The 26042-nt window shown below is 41.2% G+C and overlaps 2 protein-coding genes across 4 annotated transcripts; one reads left to right on the forward strand and one right to left on the reverse strand.

Moving 5' to 3' along the window:
• Positions 1–1459: 1459 nt before the first annotated feature.
• On the reverse strand, positions 1460–13740 carry cdhr1a (cadherin-related family member 1a). 2 transcript variants are annotated; one of them, XM_047602107.1, is made up of 17 exons: positions 12969–13735; positions 12352–12447; positions 11784–11929; positions 11632–11682; positions 11361–11450; positions 11135–11221; positions 10417–10533; positions 10024–10167; positions 9443–9521; positions 9237–9337; positions 8720–8923; positions 7944–8096; positions 7657–7821; positions 6629–6696; positions 4321–4549; positions 3995–4252; positions 1460–2818 (listed from the first exon to the last, which is right to left on the reverse strand). In XM_047602107.1, the coding sequence occupies exons 1-17, from the start codon at positions 13027–13029 to the stop codon at positions 2270–2272; spliced, it is 2598 nt and encodes an 865-aa protein (XP_047458063.1). In that variant the 5' UTR covers positions 13030–13735; the 3' UTR covers positions 1460–2269. The 2 variants fall into 2 exon arrangements, with proteins under 2 accessions (XP_047458063.1, XP_047458064.1); XM_047602108.1 differs by having other exon boundaries at positions 2750–3569; positions 12969–13740.
• Positions 13741–18352: 4612 nt separating this feature from the next.
• On the forward strand, positions 18353–25808 carry chst3a (carbohydrate (chondroitin 6) sulfotransferase 3a). Of its 2 annotated transcripts, XM_047602149.1 has the most exons (5): positions 18353–18795; positions 18920–19094; positions 20495–20639; positions 21430–21972; positions 22717–25808. In XM_047602149.1, the coding sequence occupies exons 3-5, from the start codon at positions 20560–20562 to the stop codon at positions 23411–23413; spliced, it is 1320 nt and encodes a 439-aa protein (XP_047458105.1). In that variant the 5' UTR covers positions 18353–18795; positions 18920–19094; positions 20495–20559; the 3' UTR covers positions 23414–25808. The 2 variants fall into 2 exon arrangements, with proteins under 2 accessions (XP_047458105.1, XP_047458104.1); XM_047602148.1 differs by lacking the exon at positions 18920–19094 and having other exon boundaries at positions 18354–18852.
• Positions 25809–26042: the final 234 nt, after the last annotated feature.

The following is a 26042-nucleotide window of genomic DNA, read 5'->3' on the forward strand; positions in this document are numbered from 1 at the left end:
TAGATCAGAGCAGATGGACTTTTGGTTTTTAGCCAGTGATGCAATATTGTACAGAGATGAACAAGTTGGTCTTTGGATTAGAGGGGGTAATCTGCAAATTTGATGTTTTATGTAACTTTGAAATAGTGTGCATGTTTGTCCGATGTCTACACAAATACCCCACTGGTTTAATGTAACTTCATAATTAGTGGGGCTGACACTTGAGCTGGGGAGAGTGAGGGGAGAGAGGCTTGTATTAGGAGAATATATTACACATCTGCAGGACATCTGGTGAACATGTAACAAGAAAATAAGTAAAATTGTTGTGGAAGGCCTTCTTTGGCTCACGCTACCTCCAGTATTATGCATATTACTGTTGCTCTGTGTGACAAGCAGTCAGTTTATGGACACACAAATTTGCACTAATTATTTCAATATTTCAAAATACAATAAAATAACTCTTTATATAGGTCACACAGTGAGGAAATATGCAGTGTCGCTGCAGCAGAGAGTCTGATTTATTTATTTATTTTTTTAATTTTCTATATTTTCTGTGACATGTCTGTGACGTTTCTCAGTCATCCAGGTCATGGTAATCCAAAAGGTGCTGGAGAAAGGCAACTGGACTTGTAGAATTGAAGATGTTTCGCCACTCATCCAAGTAGCCTCTTCAGTTAAGAGAGACTGGTGGGAACTTGAGGTTTAAATAGAAAAACTCTGTGAAACTACTACATCTGCCAGCTCAAACCTAGCTTTAAACTTCAACATTAGTTGATGTCGTTCCTTTTTGTTTCACCTGAGGGCCGTGGTCCAGGCAGCTTCTCCTCTGCCTCCAGGAAGGGGCAGTATAGTTCATTTGCAGGCTTGTTTTGTACCTCAGATGGCTAATCTTCTGTGGGTTTGAAAGCCTTTCAGGTTACACTTTAATGACCTCGGTCTGTTGTGATTCTGCGCGGAGAAAATGCCCCATTGTCCCACCTGCAACCTCTGGTACACACTACTTCTAGGTATCAGGGAAGTGCATAAATCAAAAAAAGGAATCAAAGTGCAGAAGCTAACAGTCTGATATTAGTCTAAAGAGACGAGAAACAGGGTCAGAGAAGGTAAAAGGGAAAAATGCAGAAGATTTATTGCCTAAGGCGTCCTACATTCCACCATCCTGGCAAACCTTACCTCCCACCATATTCTCTTATCAGACCTGGCTTCCCTGAAGCTGATGAACACAGGAAGCCACATAATATATAGCTACAAAAATTACTGGTTCTGAGAAACTAAGTTCTGAGAAAGTAATAAGACAAACATATGAATATATGAAGATATTACACCAGTTTCTCCTTGACTTACTGTAACATGTTGCTATAGTTCATCTGATGATCTACAAACACTATAATACTATACTTACATCTTTTACTTAAATCCATTTTGTAATTGTTTTCAAAGCATGGTATTTCTACATTTAATAGTAAAACAATTCACATAATTCTTCCACCACTGTAGAAATTAGAAATTGTTCTTTTATTTATAATAAAATCCATACATGTGTTCATTTCTTGACAAAAAAAAAAAAAACATCCACTCTAACAGATAAACCACCACACAGTAAACAAATCCAGTGAATATTGTGCCCGCTCTAAACAGCGCTTTACACCTGCACCGTAGGATTATAGATCTTCCTAACGCCACTCCTTCAGGTCCCTCCCCTCCGACCTGATCCCTTTAGTCAGTTCAAGTGTCACGAAATCTCTTGTAAGGAGCTTGGTCACATCCCAAATAAACAGTCTCGCTTGTTGAAGTCTCAACGACTTCAATCCCGACAAGGGATCTGGGTTGAATAAGCATAAGCCACTAGTGTCATGATTCAGAAGGTTGTTTTTTTTGCTGCTACAAAATAACACAAAACTTTTTTTTCTTTTTTTTTTGATGCACAGTGATTTGTCAAGTGTTTCAGTTAAACATTCACACACACACACATGCAAATACATGCACACGCAAAGCACTATGAGGATTGAGTTCACCTTTGACCTCGCGTTGTGATGTCAGTCTACACAACAATCCCCCCATCAGGGTCCATTTAGCGGCGGCTCTGGAGCTTTTGGTTATGCCCAGTTTTGGCTACGAAAACAAAAATAATCCATTTTATTAAATTCTGTTCCTTTCGCGATGGATGAAAAGTCCTTAGCCCCGAGAAAATATGGAAATATGAAGAGATATTTCCATGCCAGCTGGACCTGCAGCTACTAAATGAACCCTGTGTGGAGATTGCTTTGTCAGCAGGGAGTCATTATTATTATTAATAGTTCTGCATTCTCTTCTGCTCCAGTCTCATCTTGAGCTCTGAAACCAGAGCTTTGTTCACGGAGTCCTGCCTGGTTACCACTGGCTTCTTTTTAGGTCTGGGAGCCACGGTCGCTGAGACGGTGGGTACGGCCCACTGCCTCTCCCCTGGGATGTAGGGAGGCGGTTGAGGGGGCAGAGAAGGGGCACGGGGTGGCGGTGGCCATCTCACAGCATTACTGACATTGTTGTTGTAGTTGACGTTCTCCACGATCACCTCTGGCTGCGCCGCCTCCTCCTCTTCAACTTTGAATTTCTCTCCGGACGCTTCCGGTTTCTTGAAGGGGTTCTTGAAGTTCCAGGGCTGCTTGCGCTGCCTTCTCCTCACGCGGCGGTTCGGCAGGATCCGGTTGGACTTTTTGTTGCGCATGAACATTGCAGTGGAGATGATGACCGTGACTATGACCATGGAGCTAATGATACCAGCAAGCATGCCTAGGATTTGCAAGGGCTTGTTTTTATTCTGCATTAAAAATGATCCCAAAGGCCCCCCCTTGAGTTGGGTCTGTAAAAGAGCACAGGGAGAATTGACATCCATGGGACTGTCGTCATAGTCTGTTACACAAAAAATGACTTTTAATTAAATATAGTCCCGTGTATGCTCTGTAGTACTGCATATAATCACCATTTGGTGAAGGATAAAAAGTAAAATGCAAAACACTGCCATTGGATTTCATAAAAACTAAATATTTCTCTAACTAAAAATAAGGATTTTACTTCAGCTGCTGTTCTACTGTCAAGACAAGATCAGAGAGGTTGACTAGGAAACCTATAGCTGAGACCATTCCGCATCTAAGAGTGAAATATGGGCCATAATATGAATGACAACCAAATAAAACCAAACATAATGATTTGTTTATGTGGAGACTCTATCAAAGCACTGAAAAAAGCATGGAAAACAAGTGTTGACTTTACATTGCGCCCCGGTACTCTTTTACAGACTCAGCCTTGTTCTACCAGAAAGTCCTCTAGGAAATGAAGTGCTGACAGATTCTTGGTACCGCAGAGTAAAAACAACAGTACGGTTGTGCTGATGATCTCAAGGCAAGCTTCATTTATGGCACAGGCCTCCTTATAATCTTTCTGATCTTGCCCTGAGATTGTACACGGGACTTTTTCACAGAGTTCCAGTATATAAGAGTCGAGATGAAGATTGTCAGAGAAATGGCGAAGGTGACAATGGTCAAACAAATCCCAAACACCGCCCCGGGACGTTTCCGTAGGCCCAGGAAGTATGAGAAAAATCTGGATTTGATCTGAAAACATGACAGTTGCATTTGTGAGAATTTTTTATCAGTATAAATTTTCAAAGCTAAATGCTTTAAGCGTACCAACAAGCGATGCTAATACGATGAGTCATGTTGATACAGGCTGCTGTACAGTAATGTAACGTTTACGTAAAAACTCATAAAGCTTTAATAATCAATACATATTGTAATATAAGATTCGTTGGTAGAATTAAAATATAGATTTTCTCTCCCAAATTGTTCTTTGAATTTGGGATCAACAGAACAAATTCATATCTGTATGCAGTATGAAAAAGGATTTAACTACAAGTTTGTGATTAAATTGTGTTAAAATTTGAACATATGCTGGATGTGACCTTTTTAAGCATAAATATTAACAGAATAGTATGATAATAAAACTGCATTTATCAGGAAGCTCTCGTACTGTTACTTACAGCTTCAGTGATGTCAATCTTGACCACGGCCGTAGTGCTGAAGGATGGCTGGCCTCGGTCCCGCGCCTGCACCACCAGCGACCAGGTGCAGTCTCTCTGCTTGGTGATGTTCTGAATGATGGCCATTGACTTGATGTAGGACTTGAGCATGATTTCCCCCGTGTCGGCGTTAATGTCAAAGATGTTGTTGTCCGGCTCGGCTTTCATGATGGCGTACTCGATCACGTTGTTGGGTATTTCGGCATCATCGTCTATGGCCTGTGGGGGAGCATTCAGTTAAAAACGCTTAATTCATTATGTGTTTTTAATCCCAAGAAAGCGCGTACCTCTATTTTCACTGGTGCTCCGATCACCATGGTCTTCTCGAGGAAGTTGTCGTTGAAAGCGGGTGGATGGTCATTCAGGTCCAGTACCGTCACGAAGACTTCAGCCAAGCTGTACTTCCCTTCTGCATCTTCCGCCTTCACATAGAAGTTATACTTGGACCTCACCTCTGCATCTAGGCTTGCCCACGGCTGGGTGTAGATGATCCCAGATTCAGACTGGATCAGGAACCTGCAAACGGTGAGAAGTCTCCTTCAAACTGAGGCGGTCACACAACTCGGAGAGAGCTGAGTATTTGCAGAGAGATAGGTTGTTTGGGCTTCGTACTGCACGGAGCACAGCCAGGTGGCCAATTAACTTAGCCTAGCAATAAGAATGGAAACATATGGAGATAGTCTAGCTATCTTCAAAGTTCAAAAAGTCTGCCCCTTGCCTTTAGAGACTTAAAGATCAACATGGTCACATGTCCTTTGTGAAACCTGCAGTTACATTTTACGCTCTACAAAGAAGGGGACATCAACAAAAGCCATTCTTCTTGATTTGAGCTCATGTATTGATGTGTAAATTTTGCACTTTGCTTTACTGATGTTAAAGTTTATCCAAGCGCTGCTGCGTTTGCTGGCTTGGTTCATCCTGCCTGCCTAGTAGGTGCATCGAATTGTATGCTAGCTATAGAAAATAATGCAGGCTGTTAAATCTTCTCCTCTAATCTGCATGAGTCTCATGCATGTACATCAGCTGCACCGCCGCGTTAATTCTCTTTTCGCTTTTTGGAAAACACTGCCATGAAACGGGCACAAAAATAAAACAAGATGACTCATTTTGTTTCACTGATTCCACCTTTGCTAAGCTAGGCTAGGGATGTCCTAGCATTAGGACATCAAAATAACAATATTCTCATCTAACACTCCGAAAAATGAAAAATTTATTAAAATTTTTTTTTAAGTACAGTAGTTCTTCACTGTCTCATTACATTTAACTGAGATTCTGCAGAACTGAATGGTTGAATTAGAGAGCCAAAGTGGAATTAAAGCGTTTCACTCACTGACTTGTTTGGTTATCCTACAGTGACTTTGTCCCTGTGCAAGGTAGCCACGAGCAAACACCGGTCTATTTTCACCTCTGATCCAATTAAAGGATTAATGCAAACAGAGGTCAAGCAGGAAAAGATCACAACTACACAGCCCTGTGTAAACTGCCACAACATGTACTGTAGTTGAAAGTTGTAAAGTTTATTGAAAACATTAAATGCTGCGCTGTTGCAGATGAAGAACCATTAAATATCTGTCATGTATTGCGAGTTTCAAGTTCAAAGCAGCCTTTAGGGAAATAATCTGAGATGACACAGTTTCAAAATGTTTTTGACTAAACAAGTATGCACTAAGCTAAAGTGTTCCAAATCTCTCTCCTCTGCTTATTTTGGAAATCCTTCTCTTCTGCGCCATGTGACATCACATATCTCCTCTAATTCATTGCTGCAGAGCTCAAAATCTGCACGGAGGGGTACAAAAATACTTCTGAGCAACATTTGGTCAAATAAATCCAGCGTTTACGGGGAGATTAAATACAAACCCGCTAGCATACACCCCTCTGTTTACATCGGTGCTGGAAAAAAGTGTTTGTGTTTCCTGCGTGATTCAAAAAAATATCCAGTTAGAGAGGAAACGCGAGCTGTGTGCAGTCACTAATAGGAAACAGCGGCCCCTGAGACTGCTTCCTGCACGTTGGATATCTGTTGGGAAACTAATAAAAACTGAGCTGAAAAAAAAATACCAGCAAATCCCCAAAAGGGCGAGGGGCAATAAAGAGAACCGAGATCGGATATGAAAAACAAAGGCTGCTCATATTTTTGCACAGCTTTCTGGTGTGTGTTTATGCACATATAGTATATAGTACAGTGGTGTGCAATTAAAACACCACATTCTGTCTTGGATCCTATTTTATTTAATGATTTTGTTTTCTGCTGCTAAAAACTACCCAGTGTATCCACTGTTAATATTGTTGTATAACCATTTTTTTTTAAATGTTTAACTGGGATGAGAGTTTACTCTGACATAATCGCTGCTCAAACACCAATGAACAGACAGAGGAGGGGACAACAGAAACGTAATCCAAATATGGTTTGGCTGGAATCTGTAATGGTGTAAGCATACAATTTGGATGTATTTTTGCTGTGTAAAGTAAAACAATATCATTCCCAGACACATTTCGATTTTAAGATAATGCTGCTTTACCATCCACGCCAAATGTAAGTAAGTAAGTCGTGTGAGTGTTTGAAAGAGTTTGCTTCTTTGTGTCTCTCACACTCACAAGTCAGCCCCTGATCCATAAATTGAATACTTCACTTCACCCCAAGGTCCTGAGTCTGGGTCCGCGGCCTGGAGACAAAGAGACAAAAAGAAACGACTGATTATAGAGAAGACCAGCATGCTATATTTGGCTGCATGACTTTCGCAAATCAAATTAGTACAAAACAAATTTCTTGACTTGAAATGCTGCTCCACTTCAGGAGTTTTGGAACAGTGCTGTCATTTTGGGTTCCAGCCAGATGACTGTTGCCTTCTTGTTCTTTTCTCTTTCTTTTCGAAACCTCAGTATAATGAGGTTTTGCCAAAAACCAATGAGCATGAAAGACTGAGTGAACTAAATGAATCTGTGTCCGTCTCAAACATAATAACAGAGGTCGGCTATAAAAGGATTTATTTATTTATTTATTTATTTATTTGACGTGACAGGACTGTCGTCACGGGCGTCCGCTAATTTGTCTGTCTGTAGCTGCTGGGATATGTCTGTTCGCTGACTCCGTGCATCCAAGGTCACTTGTTGCCCGTTGTTTTATCTGACCGAAATTGCTTTTGATCTACTGGTGTCCACACATGGGTGGGATTTATTAGTGAGCCTCCCCGTTGCTTTGAATCTCTGCAGGACTGATATGAACTGACAAGGGCAGAGGATAAGATAGTCCAACAATCAATCAATCAAGTCAGCGTGTCCTTAAAAGTGTTTTTTATTCGTTTATTTTTTCACTGCACCACATATTTTCTAGCGGCAGCTGCATGTGCTACCGAGCATTAGGATGGGGTGGAAAAAAAGTCTGCGAATTTGCTGTTACACAACAAAATGAAAGTGATAGCCATCTGGCAGCTTACCTCGCCTAGCTTTTATCTACATGTTTTTTTTTTTTGCATATTATCCCAACCCCCACTGCCCAAAAAGTCTACATTTATGGAATTAATGGCCCTCTTGGGCATTTTGTTCAAATCAGCGTTTCTCTTTAGCTCGGAGTGACGTACGCGGGCAGTGGCGTGTATTTTTAGACGGGATGAAGACCGGCTCACCGTGACTGACACCACATTGGAGCCGCCGGGTGAGTTTTCCGGGATCCTGGCGATGTAGTAATCTGAGGAGAACTTGGGAGCGTTGTCGTTGGTGTCCAGGAGGTGAATCACAATGTCGGCCGTGGCGCTGAATCTCTCCGGGGTGTCAATCTCGACTGCGAGCAACTGCAATACACGTGTGGGATATGTTGCTGGCATTTTATTACACCATGTGAGCAGATGTGATTTTGTGTTTTAATTTGAATCAAGTTCAATCCACTTTGGTATAATTAGTGTAATGGGTAAACCTTGTATGTTAGAAAATGGTGTTTCTCGTAGTCCATTGCGGCAGAGTCTTCTACTAAGATGGTGACCTGGGCCTCGTTGAGCACGGTCTGAGGGACGACTCGCAGCATTCTTCCTGGTCCTATCAGCCTCAGATTGAATTTAGCATTGGCACCCTGCAAGAGAATACAGCACCATATTATTTAATCTTACATATGCACAAACCTATTTATAGTAATCTGCATTTGCCACAAAGCTACGTCAAAGAAGCAGACACAGAGTATAATCCATGTGGTATATGGTCTGTTCAATCAATATAAAAGCTCTGTGACCTTTTATTATTGCAGTAATGTAAGAGAACCAATAGGATATCAATAGCAGGAATAATATCTGACTGAAACATAATATTAGTGGACAGAAAACGTCTGCCTGATGTTGTAAGAGTATTATCACCGAATGGTGAACATCAGCCATGTGGCTCTGACAGTACAATGGGCTGGAAATACAAAGACTCTTGCATAAGTAGTTAGGGAGCAACTTTTAATTTGTGTTGGCTTGCTTTCAAAGTCATACAGTTTAAAGGGGATTTTTTTTCTGTGATAATGGCTGGCTTAAAGTTATTTTGTAGACATGAAAGCACCTCATTAGATAACAATGTCTAGTAGTCAGAAAATGGTTACATAATCGCCGTTACCCCAGGCCAGCTAAAACGTGACAGCTGCTCTGTAAAATGTCACATTCGTAATTCTCTCGTCATTTGTGAGTCACATGCGCGGGTAAACATAGAAGAGAAACACACCTGATCAGAGTCGTTGACAGTGATTTTCAGGCTCCGGAGTATCTCCCCCTCCGGCGGATGCTCGTACATGGTCAGCTCAAACATGTTTTGTGGGCCGTTCTCTCCGTAGAAAGTTGGCGGATTATTATTGAGGTCCACCACACGGATCACCACCGTGGTCACACCATAGTCCATGAGTGTGCCTTCAGGACTCACCTCTGACGCCTGAACCGCAGGAAGTAAAATTTATGAAAGTGATATACAATATCACAATATACCCTGTGTTTTAATATGTCCACCAGTTTTACCAGATTAGCTGCACAAATTCATACCATTACACCTGCTAGTCTACCTAGTGTAAAAATGTATTTTTTTGTGTAGATTCTCTAATCCACTGTCTATCAAATGTATTTGCACCATTTTGGTGTAGTGGTTTCTTTTCAAATCATCTGAAGATGCGGGCTTGTTTTGGAAAAGAAAGTCCCAAAGAACTGGGTCCTAATTTACAGCAAAACAGAATAAATAACTTGCAACTTACCCGGACTTTAATGTTAAAGATTTCCCTCTTCAGATAAATGGGGAGGGTCGTCAGGGTGATACAACCACTGGTTTTATTGATACTAAAAACGCCATCATCACCTGGTGAGAAGAACAACAGGCAAATTTGTCCACATCAACTTTCTGTAAAAGTTACGTTTCCTTTATTTTGAAATCATCTAATGTCATGTGAGTGAAGGGTTGTACCGTCATCAAATGAGTAATGGACTGGATTTGGGTTCCCCACGTCACCATCCTTGGCGACAACAGTAAATATTTCAGACCCCTTGAGAAGGACAATCACAAGGTTAATTTGCAGTTAAATCAGCAATGAAACCAAAATATTTAAAGAAGGGATTAACACAGTGCAACACATTGTCAAAAAATGAAGAGATAAATATTGCAAAAATCATCCTTATATGAGTGGGTGTCGCATGACCGGTCAAAACAAACCACCAAAATCAAGTTCTTCGAGGGTACGTTAAATGCCACGCTCCTAATTGTTGCCATTTGGATGAAAGTCACAGCGTGTAATCTGTGCAAGGTGCCACCGCCGTGACATTTTGTGGCGACGATAAAGCTACGATGAAGAAAGGAGGGCATCACGGTGAAATGCCAGCAAATTAAAGCTGTGTCGTGTGAGATAGCAGGGCCTTAACCTGAGGCCCCTTTGTTGTTGTTGTTGTTGTTGTTGTTTTTTTTACACAAATACTAATGCAAGAGAACTGACTGCAACCACTAAAAGAATCCATAGAAATGAAGTCACCACAAAATATATGTATACTCACTGGCACTGAGATTTCATAGACGTAGCCAAAGTAGGGCGTCCCGGTGAAAGACGGAGGGGTGTCCTGTGCGTCGATCACATTGATGGTAAGGGTTGCAGAGGACGACAGAAACTGCTCTTTGCCATTAAAGTTACCACCACCATCCTGGAAAAAAAAAATAGATAAATGCAGGCAAAATTGTCAAACTTTTCTAATTTATTTAAACGTTTTTTGGAGAGATTTTTGCCATTTCTCTTTTATATTTTAAATGTGGTGTGGATTTTCAATATATGCTAATGGGGGTTTTTTTGGCCTCTATGCCTTTTTTTTAATGCACATTACCATGTTTATGTCAAACACTCCACTGGATGCGGTTACCTTGAAGCAATTAATAAACTGTGATACACCCAGTACCTTCGCAATGACAGTGACAAAGTGTGTCTTCGTTTTCTCGTAGTCCAACGTTTCCCCAGGTTTTATTCGAAGGACGCCGCTATATCTGTCAATGGCAAAGACGGTGGACTGAGGATTCTGTGGCAGAGAGCAGAACAAAGGCATCATTTTAAAAGCAGTCACACAAATAAGGTCACGAGAATAAAAGCCTGTCGCTGAAACCTCTAAACCCCTTTTGACGAACACTCACGTGAGATATCATGAGAAGTGGTCAGATGGCTGCATTAAAAACACTCAGTAGCCACTTGAATTAGGCCACATCCTGGAGCTACGCGCTCTATCTCTATGTCCATCTGGATGTAAAGAATCCATATGGTCAAGGCAAGGACACGGCACGCAGGTGGAAAGCTGCCGTGTCCAGATGTGTGCTGCCTCACTCGTCGCTGTCACTTCCAGGCCAGCTGTTCTTTGGTCCTAATAGTGCAAAGTGCACACAAACATTCGCTGCCAAACCTCTGCCAAAGCAGGCCTCTAAGCCTCCAATACCTGACAGAAATGTAATTGTGGTATAATCCCTATACTCACGACGACACCAGCATATTCAGGCTACAAATGTAGCACAGTGAAAAAACCTAAACATCATTCACCTTAATATCAGGACGAACGTGTGCAACACATTCGACAGTGTTGCATTTATTCATTGCAGAAGTGAGGGACGGTAGACAGCAACGTGAAATACCTGGAGGTAGAAGGTGACTGAGCCCCCTGAGCCCGTGTCTCTGTCCACTGCCTCGACTTTGTAGATGCTGCTTCCTGAATCGGTTGTCTAACGTGTGCAGCACAGAAAACACAAGTGTCGATTAAAAAGACACAATGCAGCGTATATTCACTTTTTCACGGTAAGATGCTGCCTTTCCACTGCATTGATTTGAATTAAAGGTTTACAAATCCTACACTTAACTCACTTCCACCACATCAATGAATGCAGGCATGTTTTCAAATTCTGGCTTTTCATCGTTTGCGTCCATTACAAATATTGTGACTCTTTCCACAACCTAAAAATGAAAAAGTAAGGGAAGAAGAAGAAGAATGAGGAGGAGGAGGAGGATAAATATAAGAACGTTTGTGGAAGTGGAAGAAGAGGACAGAGGGAAGGGAGAAAAAGAAAAGAAGAAGAATGAGGAGATGTTCAGGTTAGTTTCATTTATTATAAATAATGTAGTCACATATTGATACCTTGCTTTTTCCATCTGTGATGCTGACAAGAACGTCAATAGAATCTTGTTTCTGAGTAAAAATGAGGGGGAAAAAGTCAATAAAGATTACTGTACATTCAGTATTAGTCCATAAATTGTCATAAACTGTTGTATTATTGATGCCTTTGTTACCTCTCTGTCCAGCTTTTCCACTAATGTGATGTTTCCAGATATGGGGTCGACCGTGAAGTACTCTTTGGACCCAGGATCAAATGAAAGGCCGTACCTCACCTCCTGACCTTCAGGGTCGGTGCCATTGAGACAGTAGATCAGAGTACCTAGAGGAAACCATCATAATAAAGTCAAAGAATGCTCAGCTGCTGACTGGACATATACGGTGCAGTCGGCTACTAACAGTCCACCATGAAGTCGTTTTGGTAACAACTGCCGTGGAACAATCCAGACACGGAAAGTCCCAGTTTAATGAGTATCCTGTCTGATGCAAGGTGTAGAGACAGCTGCAGCACATTCACAGCCAGCTAACTGTCCCCCATCAACGTCAACAGGTGGCACCGGCAGATGAGCATGTTAGCGCGGGCGCGTACGTCCCAGGCAACATCTGCTCATCCATCAAAGACTATTTAACGTTCTGGACTCCCAGATACTGGCAACCAAAACACACCATTTTGTTGATTGGTTTGCTCTGCAGCCCCATTGGCGGTTTGCTCTAAACACCCTGAATGTCAGAGGTCAATCTCACCAACAGCCGTGTCCTCAGAGAGGCTGAACAGGGCCAGGTTCCCGTTGTGGCTGTAGGGCCCATTGTCGTAGAAATATGGAGCAAAGTCCGCTAGTGCTGAGGACAGAAACACAAGTACAACCAGGAAACTGTTTAGAAAGGTTCTGACTTTAAACGGGATGCCTTTAATCATCATTTACTATTATATTTGAACGTTTTGGTGGACATAGTAGCCAAATGAATGACATGGAGCATGCTTACACCCCCTGCTTCCTGCTACTTGGACTGGGATTACACGTGAGTTACGTCAACCAACGTCAAGATGCATTTTCTAAACATAGACCTGAGATCTCTGCTGGTTTTGTCTGCACAATCACAGCCATATGAATACTGTTTTAGCTAGTTTCATTCTATTAACAACAAAAAACATGCAGTTAAACAAATCAATCAGTATGAGCCGTGTAACAAAACAAATATATTGTAGATATTTGTTTGAGAGACTAAACCAATGAATGAAAAATGAATGAGGGCAGATTTAAAATCACCAACTCAGAGGCTATTAAATGTGCAGCATTCCCAATCTGATCACCACCACAATAAGCCAACTCTAAGCAGACTAATCAGCGACAGAAACTCACCGACGCTGGCGTGCACAAACACAAAAAGCAGCGGCAAATGCAAGATCTTTACATTCTTCATCCTAGAGAATGAATTGGTGAAATCGCACCATGAAGACGGCTCCGTCCACAGCCCCGCACATGAGATGCACCTCTCAAGGTGTCCGCCTGCGACTGGAGACGGCTAAAAGCAGATGCTCACATGCTAATCCAATGACCCTTCTTAAGAGTCACTCCGGGGCCCTCTCAGTCCAGCTGGGCTTCATCAACCAACAGTCCACAGGACAGAGTGGCTCTTTCCGAGAAAAACAAGGATTTACTGAAACTTTGGTGGAGAGGTATATCTTTTATTTCTGATGAGTATCTTTATTCACGAATGTCTGTGTTGAAACCTATTTGCAGCCTGATACAAGTGTCGTATTCGCACCATTAGGTCCATTTAAACCTACCACATGGAAAACCTCAGGATGTCTAAATCTCTAATCAAACAACTGTTAAATAAGTACAAATTCAGAGTAACACAGTAGAGAATGGGGATCTTTAGAAAATGTGCCCCCTCCTCTATTTAAGATCTTGATAAAGTAGGTGAATGATATGATGTAGAAGCTGCATTATAATACTGGTCAGTGGTTCCATACCGTTTACCATCTGCTATGCACGACATGACCATCTGTTGCATTAGGAAAAAGAAAAAAACTCCTCTAGTTACTCAATTAGTTGAATAAAAGAGGATGATGTAGATGAGAGTAGACTATAATCTGATGAGATTATAGTTTCTTTATGGACGCTATGGCAGAAAAGATGAAGTGAATGATGTAAACTCATGTAATGTGTTTAAATTTGTTGATTTGTATCTAAATAAAAATGATTTATTTTCTTCTGTATCATGTTCTGTGTGTATCTCTCTTTAATTAAAACCCCACTGATTAACTTAATGTCTTTCTGGGACTTTTTAAACAGTATTTTAGGCACTGAAGCTGGCTAATCTTCTTCTTTGATAATCTTGTTTGTCGCCAAGAGGTAGAATCTTGTCAACAAATGTTATATAATACTGACCCAGTGGTCCTCCGTTTGTCAAAGATCATCGCCCTAGAAAACTCAAATCATCAATAAGTTAAACTTTATTTTAAAGGTTAGTAATTTTTGCCATATTTAAAATCTTTCATTTATTTATTATTTATATTTTAACTTTAAAAAAAAAAAGAAATCAAACTGCTAGGTCAGTACGGCTTAAAATAATTAAATTTCTTCTCTCTTTAACATTGAATTCAAACTGTCACTTTACGTATTTATACTTTACTCATAGCTACTAAAATGTGTGTTACCGTTGTGGGACTCTAAAAATAAAACTATTACAGCTGTGAAATTCTGCCATTCCCCTGAAAAAAAAGAAAAAAGAACACAAAAACAGGGGACAGCGCGCTTCCTGTGCGCGCATCCTTAAAACACTTCGCACGCAAGAGGATTTATACACATGAATAAACCTTTTTAACATCCATTCTCATGCAGATATTAAATCTACTCTAATCTGAGTGGCGCTCATACGATGTACAGTAGTAGATAGTCTGCTTACTGATGCATGAGTTTCACGCAGGGAAAGAATGACGCACAGAGAGCGAAAGCCAGCGACCTTAATTTTCATGTATGAAATAAGATCTGTGACCTTTGGCTGCAGTCAAGTTCCCTGCACACTTGACACCACAGCATTTAAATGCACATTGATAATTGGATGCAGTTTAAGGCTAAATGTGCAGGATGTTTTTTTTCAGAGGCCTCACAGCACATACGTTCCCTGGAAAACATCACCTGCCATGTAACTTCTGCATGTTGCTGGTTAAGGTCGTGCCTTCAGGTTTAATTCTCATGGTGCCGGCAGATGGCAGACCTAAAGATTAACCCACTGTTCTCTAATCTCTCCTCATCTTGTAATGCACATAGCCTGTCTGTTGTAACACAGACATCCATCAGACATAAATGTAAACCACAATTAGCACAGTGCACTCATAAACAGGTGCAAGAAGGAGTGCGCATAACATAACGTGGGGTCACAAACAGGTGACGTATTATTGTTATTATTATTTTTTATCCATAGTTTAAAATGTCTTCAGATTATTCGCAAAAACACACATTTTCCACAATAAAACCTGCAGCTGAAGATTATGCGTTCTAAAGATCGCCATAGAAAATCATATGGATAAAAGCTCACTGCTCATCTGTAGTCATCTCCTTAGTTTCTAATCCCGTGCCTTCAATCACAGCCACACACGCTGACCTCTTTGTTCCCTCTGGTGTCACAACCATTAGGTCACCCACAGGGAAATTTTAGCTCGATGCTTATCTTATGAGCGTATGGCTGCTTTTTTGATCACGGGACAAGGCTAAACCTGTGCCCAAATGAGTTTCAGTGCATCCTGCAGCGTTTCTACTTTCTAACCTCCGCTGACACATGCTGGGCCTTTCCAGGCGGACCACTGAAGTCATGGTGCTTATTTCAGCAGCAAATGATAAGACTTAGACAATGTAACACGTTTGAAGCTCTGTTCTGTCATAAAACATCTGCAAGGAAAGCATCATTCTGTGGTATCCAAACACATCACTGAGGCTTCGGCATCAACCAGATTAACCATTGCTAATTGATTGCAGATACATGAGAGGCATTGCAATTGAGTCTACTTAAATCAGTGAAAAAAATAACCTGTTCATAGAAAATGTAAATATAAACTTAAAAAAATCAAAGCAGAAACATTTAATTTTTTTCTCTTCAACTGTATGGAATCACTACTGAGAAAGTGTTTTTCTTTGCTATCACTACATCATGTGTCCGAAGCTATTAAGAGCACGTTTCTGGCTTCTCATCAAGAGTCGATGTTGACAGAGGGAGCTGCGTGTAGAATCGGTTTGGCTGCAGTCCCGTACGTGTCTCTCTGAAACGTGAGGGCCCATGAAAATGTCAACCGAACATGTAGACATGTAGACAGTTGATCACTAAGACACGAAGAACATTTTGGATTACAAGAATCTCACCAGATAAAACACAAATTTTTCACGTGTAATCATGTATCTCCATTCCCTGAAAAAAAACAACAACCTTGTGATAACATACTGTACTTCACGATGCAATGTCTCGAACGGTGTTGGTGAAGTTAACAGTTGAGGTAGTGTTTTTGGAGTGGCAATAGCTGAAAAACGGCATTGGTAAATAAAATTTACCAAAAGTAGAAAGGAAAACTTTGTATTATTCAGTATCATTATACAGTACTACAGTATCTATTTGTCTGCCAGAACTCCTGTTGACAAGATACCCAATTCAGTTTCCCCATTTTAGATCATTATTGATAATATCAAGTATGGTTTGCCAAGAGCAGAGGTTTGCATTTAGTCCTGGTAAACTCTAAAACTAGGTCACGCCTCTAATCTGTCCATGCAGAGTATAGTATTAACAGTCTTTTATTTTTGTGAACCTCATAGACCACTAGCAGAGTAAATACACAGCTATGAATCATGTAAAATCCTAAAAGTTACAACACGGAAATTCTACAAGTATCATTGTGGACTGCAATGATCATTAACTGATGGTGAGATTTTAACAAATCTTATCCTTGAGATATCAGGACTGTTGTTACATTGGTAGGAAAAAAATAATCAGGTGCTCTGGACTGATAAGTCAAAATCTGTTCACCAAAGGGCTGGAGAGCGCTACAATAATGAGCGTCTGCAGGAAACAGTGAAGAATGGAGTTGGGGATTTGGTCAAGATTAACGGTGTCCTAAGTGCTGAGAAATACAGGTAGATACTTATCCACCATGCAGTACCATCAGGGAGGTGAAGGATTGGCCCCAAATTTATTCTGCAGCATGACAAAGACCCCAAACATACAGCCAAAGTCAGTAAGAACCGTCTTCAACGTAAAGAAGTCCTGGAAGTGATGGCATGGCCCCCACAGAGCCCTGATCTCAACATCATCGAGTGTGTCTGGGATTACATGAAGAGACAGAAGGATCTGAGGAGACATCCACAGAAGATCTGTAGTTAGTTCTCCAAGATGTTTGGCCGAGTTCCTTCAAAAACTGTGTGCAAGTGTCCCTAGAAGAATTTAAACAAATTCAATGATGATGACACTCGTCTATCATTAACCGGAATCGATTTCATATTGTGATACATTAATTACATTAAATCAAATTGTGAATAAAACTTTTCAGGTCAACTTGTCCGGTTACTGATGCTGTCATATCCTACAGGAGCTGAGACTGTCATCTAGCTGCCCAGGCTTCCACATTCTTTAACACTGCTGCCCCCAAGTGGTAAAAACTTGGTGGTGAAATTGTGAATGCTTTTAAAATAGTTGACATTTCTCATGCATTTAAATGAATGAAATAAGCATTTGGAGCCACATTTATTGGTCTATGACAGACCCAGAAACTTTTTCCAGTACCACAAAGAAAAGAATATCTATTTATATCTTTACAACCTCTTTCACGGCAGGCATTTGTTGACGATAACATGCAAGATAGCCCTCTCCCTCTTTCTACCACATCCCTGAAGTGTATCCAATTCTCATTCAGTGCAGCTGCTGTAATTGGAGAAACTATATATGCCTGTATATGCATACATGGATAGACAGCTGTACAGTAAAGAAGTTGCAAGGAAACACTTCAAATAATAGGCCAGGAAACATCTCACACACCAAACACACGCATCTGCAAAGCACAAAACATGTAACACACACCACTACACCCCAGCTGTGTGTTGTTGGGTTGTTCCACGGTGTTGTCTAGTTCAGTTGTGGGGGCTTAAGCTTTAAAAAGGTGACTGGATCTATAACCTCATATGGAAGTCTTTATAAAAGCAAACTGTTTTTTGCATTTGCACGCTGCGTCTTGGTCCTTGGTATGTTGAATAACTAACTATGATGAACAAGGATTTTTAAATCCAGTCTTCAGTGTGAAAGTCACAACTGCCCTAAACATGATGTCTTCTTAAACTGTTGTCTTAAACTCACACAATAATCCATCCAGAGAGAAATGTCAGGACACTTTAGACTCCTCATTTACAGCCGGAAAGGTGACTGGATCAACAACCACGGTTTTTGCTTTGCTTCATGTTTCCTGTTTTGTTGATTTGTAACTCAAACTATTCCCCAAATTTTAAGACAAACAGTAAAGTTACTCTTGTTTTATACGGTCATTGAGGTGCAGTACAGTTGCTCTGAAGCTGTTTCCAAAATGTTGAGGTAAGATTTTTCAAAAGTTCACAGACATTTCGGCTGAAACTTCAAAATTTGCAATTAAACAATGCTGCTGGCTGATGGAGAGGGAGGCGTGGACCAGGCATTTCCTCTTTATGGGGCACTCTTTAAAATTGCAGGTTGTTTGGAATCACGTGACCTAGCCTAACCCACAGGATGTCCCACAGAGGGAGAGTGGTGACGTGAAGCGTGGCTGCAGTAGCCACTCTCTCGTGGAGTGGGATCCGGCACATGAGAAAAGTTGGGGAGAAAGTTTTGAAGCGAAGATATTTTTTTTTTACCAACAAACAAACAAAAAAACTAAAAAGAGTAACCATAATCTTTTGACAAGGAAATACAAGTGATTATATCTGCAGAGAATTGTGGTATCAAGGAAAAGCTTTTTTTTTTTTTTTTTCTATAACTCAATAGTCAATCGAAATATAAAAAGCAGACATTATTCCGGCTCATCGTGCGCCCCTCTTAACATCAATGTTTCCGCAACGCGTCTCCGTTTCCGCGCTGCATCTGCCGGAGAAGAGGAGCCCGCGTCCGAGGATACAATGAGGCAGTGTGTCCTTGTCCCGAGACAATGCCGCTATAAGATGCACCGAGGAGGAAACGGTATTTCTCACAGGATCGGGGACGTTTTGCTCGATTGCGCACAGAGACCGACTAAAGGTTTGTAACAGCCGCTACCTGAATAACTGCACGTCTTTTTTCTTCTTTTTTTTCCTTTTTCTTTCAGGAAACAGCCTAACTCAAAGCTTGGTGAAAAACACAACATGCAGGGGGGCACTGGCACAAGATTTTATAAACATCCTCGTGCCGTGCGCGTAAAATCCTATAAACACTGAATGATGGCAAAATCTACGAAGCTCTTTCCACTACACTTCATGTCTGATGTGGTCCCCTCTTGAGATGTAGGTATAAATGATGGTGAAAACGTGACAATGACAATAATTCTCTGTTATACAAAATCATTTTCCAGATTTTATTTTGAATACGCGAAAGCACCGTTCCCTCATTTCTTCGCATTATAGTTTAATGGAATGCACAAGTATTCATTAGTCTGTTTTTATTCTGCTTCAGTGGATGGTGGAGATGAAGCTGAATTGAGTGCCCCCTCCCCCTAAACGACTGCCATGGTCTTAAATGGAAACCACACACAGGCACATACACACATGCAGAAAGAGAGAGGGGGTGAGTTCAGTTAGAATTGCAATGAAAGGGCACCTAGATGAATTATAATGTTGTCCTTACTTGCCTTTTAACTGTTAATTGTTTACATCCCTGAAGGAACAGCAAGAGCTTTTAGTGAGGATATAGGTTTCAACATCTCCACCAGACCCTGCTTTGAGGCTTTGAAGGCTGCCATTAATGTAATTTGTAGTGAGGTGATAAACAGAGTGATGCGCGTTTCTGCTTGAGCAGATAGTCAGATTTGCCAAACGGTCCAGCGACTCTTGAATATGTAAAAGTTCTCAGCTCATGTGCTTCAGCCTGACAGTTTGACGGCTATGGCGTATTAAGCTGAGATAATTGGGTGCTATTTGCTCGCACGGCACACAATCACTCCACGAACTACTTGAGAACGGTGTGTTTTCATTTAACGGTGTGCTTTGTGGAAGGGATCCGCTCTCTTGACGGGGCCAAATGTGCACGTTTACGTCTACATTTCTCTTGCGGCATCATGAGAGTAGCGTGTGGGTGATTTATTCAAAACGAAGGAATTCAGTGTACTGACTGATTTCTAATGAAGTCCATTGTCAAAAATGTTCGGGGAGTTTCGTAGAAGACACCAATGACACCACTGTTTGTCGGCCTCCTAACTGATCTGCCTTCATTTCACAATTCAGGATTCCTGAATAACAAGGTAATCTTATACTCCCAAAGCGTGGGAAGATAACTCCAGGGAATGATACTCAGTTGATTTGGTGAGACCAAGCTCCGACATGCCCTGTCTTCTGCAACGACAATCTGCCCTTTTAGGAAACTGAAATGAAAGATAACTTGACCTGCAACCAGCTGGGGCTTGTACCTGTTAGATCGTTTTTTTACCAAAAGTAATACGCTGATGGTAAGATAAAGATAAAATTATGCAATTCAGCAGATGCAACTTTTGAAAGACACATGAGTGTGGCTAAAAAAACGGCTACTGTCGTACAAACCAGTGAAGGTCTCAGCTCAGTGCAACTGTAACCGCACGTTGTTTAGTTCAGTCTAACAACCAAGAATAAGATGTTTTTCACTGCTGTTTAAGTAAAATGCGGATATCTATGTCATGTCTATGCTGATACAGTTTGTACTTCTCTTGTTGCAGAAAGAAGCTATGACCAACGGAAAGACTAGACTGTAGACATCCAGTTACAAAGCCAGGACTCAAGAATGAAGACCAAGTATGCTGTCGTCTTCATCTGCATTGTGGCCCTGGTCATCATCGAAAAGGAGAGCAACATCATCTCAATGTAAGAGAAAAGAAAGCGTATCCCAGGTTATATTGGCTCAGGAACATGAAGCAACTTTCCATTTTTTGTCTTGTGTCTTTGGCTTGTGCAATCCCGCTAGCTTTCTGGGTCAGTCTGGGAGTTGTACATGCAAATGTTACGAAAGCTATGGCTCATCATTTTACCGGTTGCTTTCCTGGAAGAGTTACAGCAGCAGCAAGACAGCAGCTACATTACACCCCAAACATAGGGATTCTACTGAATGAACAATTTTCAGAACAGAGGTGCTACACCGATGATGTTACACTGGTGGCATACTCTACCATCACTGCCATATTTCACACAAAAACCTGTCTCACATACTGTATGGGCTGTATTACTGTGGGAGTTTGAAGAATCGTCCTTGAGAATCTATGATACTAAATAACTCTGATGTTGTGTGAACTTAGGCCTCTTCATAGACGAGACAAAACAGTATTATTGGAACTGAGGTTTATTATTGGAACTACCAGGTTTAAAATATGTTGTTTTTTTCTCATCCATGTAGTGTTTTGTGTGAGATATTTTTTCTTTCTTTTTTTTTGTGTGTGTAATACAGCATTCGTGTCTACCTGTCGCTGGATAACTGATAAGGAATCTTCCAGTTTCCACTGCTTATTTCAGAGTCGAGTTGTAACTCAGTCACACAGTAACAACTTCCATGTAAAGTTGTCATCAGAATGCGAAGTTCAAAATATGACCCCTATCTTGGGTTTTCATATTGTTTCGTTTGTTGCCAAGCGATTTTAATCAACCATCTGTATCTCATCAGGGTCTCCGACAAGCTGATCCAAAGGCAGACTCCTCTGCAGACTCCATACACGCCGCTGGATTACAGCAACACAACACAAAAGGGATCCTTGACGGTGCTCAAAATGCTGCTCTCTAACCTCTCTGGCACCAAAGGGAATCTCTCTGAGGAGCAGGAAGGGGGAGAGCTGGAGGACGTAGGCTCTTACAGCTACAGTGGCGGGCGTAAGCACATACTGCTCATGGCCACCACACGGACGGGCTCCTCTTTCGTGGGGGAATTTTTCAACCAGCATAGGGAGAACATGTTCTATCTGTTTGAGCCGTTGTGGCACGTCGAGCGCATGCTGACTACGGCCACCGAGGCAAACAACGGGACGGCCTTGGCAGGGATCTACCGGGACGTGCTCCAAGCACTCTTCCTGTGTGATTTCTCCCCTCTTGAGAAGTACATTACTCCTCCACCTCAGGACCACGTCACCCCAGCACTATTCCGCAGAGAGTCCAGTCTGTCGCTCTGTGAAGAACATGTCTGCTCTCCTGTCAACAAAGACGTTGTTGAGAGGTATTCTATATTCTATATCTAGATCAGAGGTCTTCAATGGTTTTCAGACCACGGAGCCCCAAACTGATTCAGAGATTAAGTAGGGACCCCCTACCTACTATATGTGTTCAGTATTAAACTCAACCTAGTGTTATTTATTAATATACATGATTGTTGTCATTTTGCATTCAGTATTAAGCTATTCATATAATGTACATGTTCAAATATTCATGTGCAGAAGTAGCCTGGCCGTGCAACTGCTATAAACATAAACATATATACAAACACGGGATTTCACCTGGGGACTGAATAGGATCTCTTTAAATCTGTGAGGAGGAATTAAAAAAAAATATATATATTAAATGTCTAATCAACCAAAGCTTTTGTGACCCCCTTGCAGTACCTCCGCGTTAAAGACCTATGTTCTAGATGCTTAACAAGTCTGAAAAAGGAACTAGAATTTAATTCACAGCTGCACAGAGGTAGGGTCTGGTCATTTATACCGGAAGATCTCATTTTTATGATCATGAAAATTCTTTGAGACAGTTTACAGACCAAACATCACATCCAGAAATAAGCGTCTTTAGCTTTTCATGTAATTTCGACTCAGATATTTTCACATCATGGCCATACAATCCTTCTGCGTGCTCTCTACACATAAAATATAGCATAATGTTTACTTGGGAATCAAAAAACGCCTGAAATAATGTGACTTTGCACCGATCTGGAATTATAGTAATCGATGAAACAATTATTTTGTTTTAGGTATCACTGTAAGACTCGCCGCTGCGGGCCCCTGAACTTGACCCTTGCATCTGAATCCTGCCTTTCCAAACAGCACCATGCTGTTAAGACCGTCCGCGTGCGTCAGCTGGAGACGTTGCAGCCTCTGGTGGAGGACCCCCGCTTGGATGTCAGAGTCATCCAGCTGGTTCGAGATCCCCGAGCCATCTTAGCATCCCGCATGGTGGCTTTCTCCTCAAAATATCAGACGTGGAAGGCCTGGGCGCAGGACGGCCAGGTGCCTGAAGATGACGAGGAGGTGAAGAGGCTCAAAGGAAACTGTGATCACATCAGGATGTCGGCCGAGGTGGGACTGAGCCAACCTCGCTGGCTGAGGAGCCGCTACATGTTAGTGCGCTATGAGGATATTGCTCGCTACCCCATGCAGAAGGCAGAGGAGATGTACAGGTTCACAGGAATACCGTTTAGCTCCCAAGCGAGGGAGTGGATTCTGAGGAACACCCAGACCACACAGGAAGCCAGCGGCATTTACTCCACCCAGAAGAACTCATCGGAGCAGGCTGAGAAATGGAGATTCAGTATTCCCTTTACACTGGCTCAAGTAGTGCAGAGAGTGTGTGGACCCACCATGAAGCTGTTCGGGTACAGATTTGTCGAAAATGAAAAGACACTCATCAACAAGTCCATCAGTTTGCTTGAGGATAAATTATTTAATTGATTAAGCCTTCAACATTTTGCTGTATAAAACGCTCCCTCACTGTGTCAGGAGAAGCCATTATTGCACAGACCAAAACCAGTGCACATCACTGCCATAAAATGCACAGAATGTTTTACTGGTAACAGGAACATTGGGGCCATACAGTAATATTTATACCCACCAACGGTGTGCCTCATTGTAACAATGACGAGCTGCTGGACAAAGACAAGTATTTATTACCTACTGTTTTCACAGGACAACCTAGTGCTTAACGGGATAATTTGGTTTCTTTGGAGGTATTAAAAATCACTGTCTGTCCCAGTAGACGGTGTTTTGAGTTTGGAGAAGCAGACATGAGTGCTGGCACAGAAGCCAAGCAATGAACTGACGCGGAAGGGTTCAACGGCAAAGCGTATCAATCAGTCACAGTTTAAATGAAACCTATATTTAGATTACATTATTTACCTTGCCATTAAACAGCCTTTCCAACAAGATATGAAACTGTTACATCAGTCTTTAAAGCCACCAGACTCCGTTGGTAAAAACATTAATTTTTAACACAGAGAACACAGGTGTTTCAGGGCTACTGCTGCTTCAGTTAGATTACATTGGTGTGTGTGAGCATGTTTGGTTTCTAATTATTGTATGAAAACAGCAATGCCATACAACACTTGATGACTATATTTTAAGTAATTGAGTTTGATGACTTTGCAGAGATTGATATTCTTTAGTTCCTTATCGGACAAGACTGTCAGATGGCAAGGTACAAGTATACATACACTTAAACTGAATTATTTATATTGGGCCTTGTAGCTTTTGCTGCTGACCAAGTAACACACTGATTTAGAATAAGCACTTCACACTCTGCTTCAGAGAAACCAAACCATCCCTTTGTGCTATCCTGTATATTTCACTTAAAATGACATGAGCATAGATATTGAGCCTGACCCTAAACGATTATCATGTAGGATTATGTTAGTACATCGTGTTTGGATTATCAGGGATAAAGTACAGTGAAAATGATGTTTGTTGCGTCTGTATGCGGTTTTTAAAAGAAAGGATATTTCTGTTCATAAGATTTCAGACACAGGGCTCAGTAAATTACAGTTTAACCCGTATTTTGATAGATCTGCACTAGACTAGGAAACAGGAATAATTTAGGATTATTCCTGACGTGCTTTGATAGGTTTTACTAATGTGACTCAGGTAATGTGAATATGTAATTGCATTTCATGGTGTCTTTATGACGAGCGTTCACATGTTTCCAACGGCATGCTGTGTGAAATTGCAGTTTCATTAATGTTTTCTACCAAATGCCATTTAAAGTCTTGCAGTGTCTCATAATTCATGTATGAACGACTGAAAACATATGTAAACATACACAGTTAGGCCCAGAAATATTTGGACAGTGACACATTCTTAATGATTTGGGCTCTACATGCCACCACGCTGGATTTGATGTGAAACAAATGAGATGAAATGGAAGAGAAGACTTTCAGGTCTAATTCAAGTGGTTAAACAAAAATATCCTATGAAACATTAAGGACCATTTTACAACCATTTTACAACCATTTTTAAACAAAAACAACAAAGTGTGGAACCCATGGACATCACCAGTGCTGGGTTTGATTTGAGATCTGGTGACTGACGCAGACATTGCAGAATATTCAACTTATTAGCCTTAAACAACTCCTGGGTTGCTTTTGCAGTATATTTTGGGTACTGCAAAAGCAAACCAGGATCTCCTTAACTGCATATTGTGGGTTTACAGCAACAGCTTTCAAATGCAAATACCACACTTGGAATCAACTCCAGACCTTTTACCTGCTTAAATGATGAAGGATTGACAAGGGAATAGCCCATACAGCCCATGTATGGTCAACTGTACTTTTGGTCCCTTGAAAAAGAGGCAGCTACATACTGTATTCTTCTGAGCAGCTACAGAGTTCTAAACCCTTCCTCCAGTTTGGATATAAATACCCTCAAATTACAGCTTAGAGTCTACACTTTAAGCCCACATTGTTTATATGACACGTTTTGGCATGAAGCCAAAATAACAAAATTTGTGTCAGTTTCCAAATATATGTGGATCTAACTATAAAATGAACCGACACCACAGAAGAAATGTAACTTACCGCAGATGTGTCTTCCGCATTTCAAGGGTTGGTTTTGCCAATAGATGGCCTGCATGCATGTATTTCCCAACCTCCGAGTAAAAATGCAGTTTTTAGTGGCATCGCGCAAGGGTCCTCTCTTCGAATAACCAGCTGCTCCTTTCATCAGACAGCTCAAGACAATGTCAGACAGGTGTTTTTACGAACCTCTGTAAAACTGTCGTACACGTTTTTGTTTCTTCACAACTTCACAACTCAATAAAATTGAAGGCAATAGCAATACCTCCAGAATATAGATACAAGTTGTGTGTTTTTGTGACAACTATTTTATGCTACACACGTGGTATGTATGTATATAGCCTGTAACTTTAAGTGGAAGCCAGGTGGCGTGGCGTTAACTGTCACTCTTGACGGGATATAAAGGTAACCTCTGTGACTAGTTCAATGGCAGCATTGTGCTCAGTTTGGCTGAGGCCCTACTGGAACTGCTGTGCTGCTCATGGAATGGGATATGCATTAGATCTCAATATAGCAGT

The sequence above is a fragment of the Mugil cephalus genome, chromosome 13 (genome assembly GCF_022458985.1).
Source record: "Mugil cephalus isolate CIBA_MC_2020 chromosome 13, CIBA_Mcephalus_1.1, whole genome shotgun sequence".
NCBI lineage: Eukaryota > Metazoa > Chordata > Actinopteri > Mugiliformes > Mugilidae > Mugil > Mugil cephalus.

What these genes read in the sequence shown, in the direction of transcription:
- chst3a (XM_047602149.1), top strand. Translation starts at nt 20,560, where the DNA reads ATGAAGACCAAGTATGCTGTCGTCTTCATCTGCATTGTGGCCCTGGTC. An exon ending in GAGAGCAACATCATCTCAAT is followed by an intron (nt 20,640 to 21,429) that starts GTAAGAGAAAAG and finishes GTATCTCATCAG; the next exon opens with GGTCTCCGACAAGCTGATCC. An exon ending in AACAAAGACGTTGTTGAGAG is followed by an intron (nt 21,973 to 22,716) that starts GTATTCTATATT and finishes ATTTTGTTTTAG; the next exon opens with GTATCACTGTAAGACTCGCC.
- cdhr1a (XM_047602107.1), bottom strand. Translation starts at nt 13,029, where the DNA reads ATGAAGAATGTAAAGATCTTGCATTTGCCGCTGCTTTTTGTGTTTGTG. An exon ending in CATTCATTGATGTGGTGGAA is followed by an intron (nt 11,222 to 11,360) that starts GTGAGTTAAGTG and finishes TGCACACGTTAG; the next exon opens with ACAACCGATTCAGGAAGCAG. An exon ending in TCTTTAACATTAAAGTCCGG is followed by an intron (nt 8,924 to 9,236) that starts GTAAGTTGCAAG and finishes CCTGCGGTTCAG; the next exon opens with GCGTCAGAGGTGAGTCCTGA.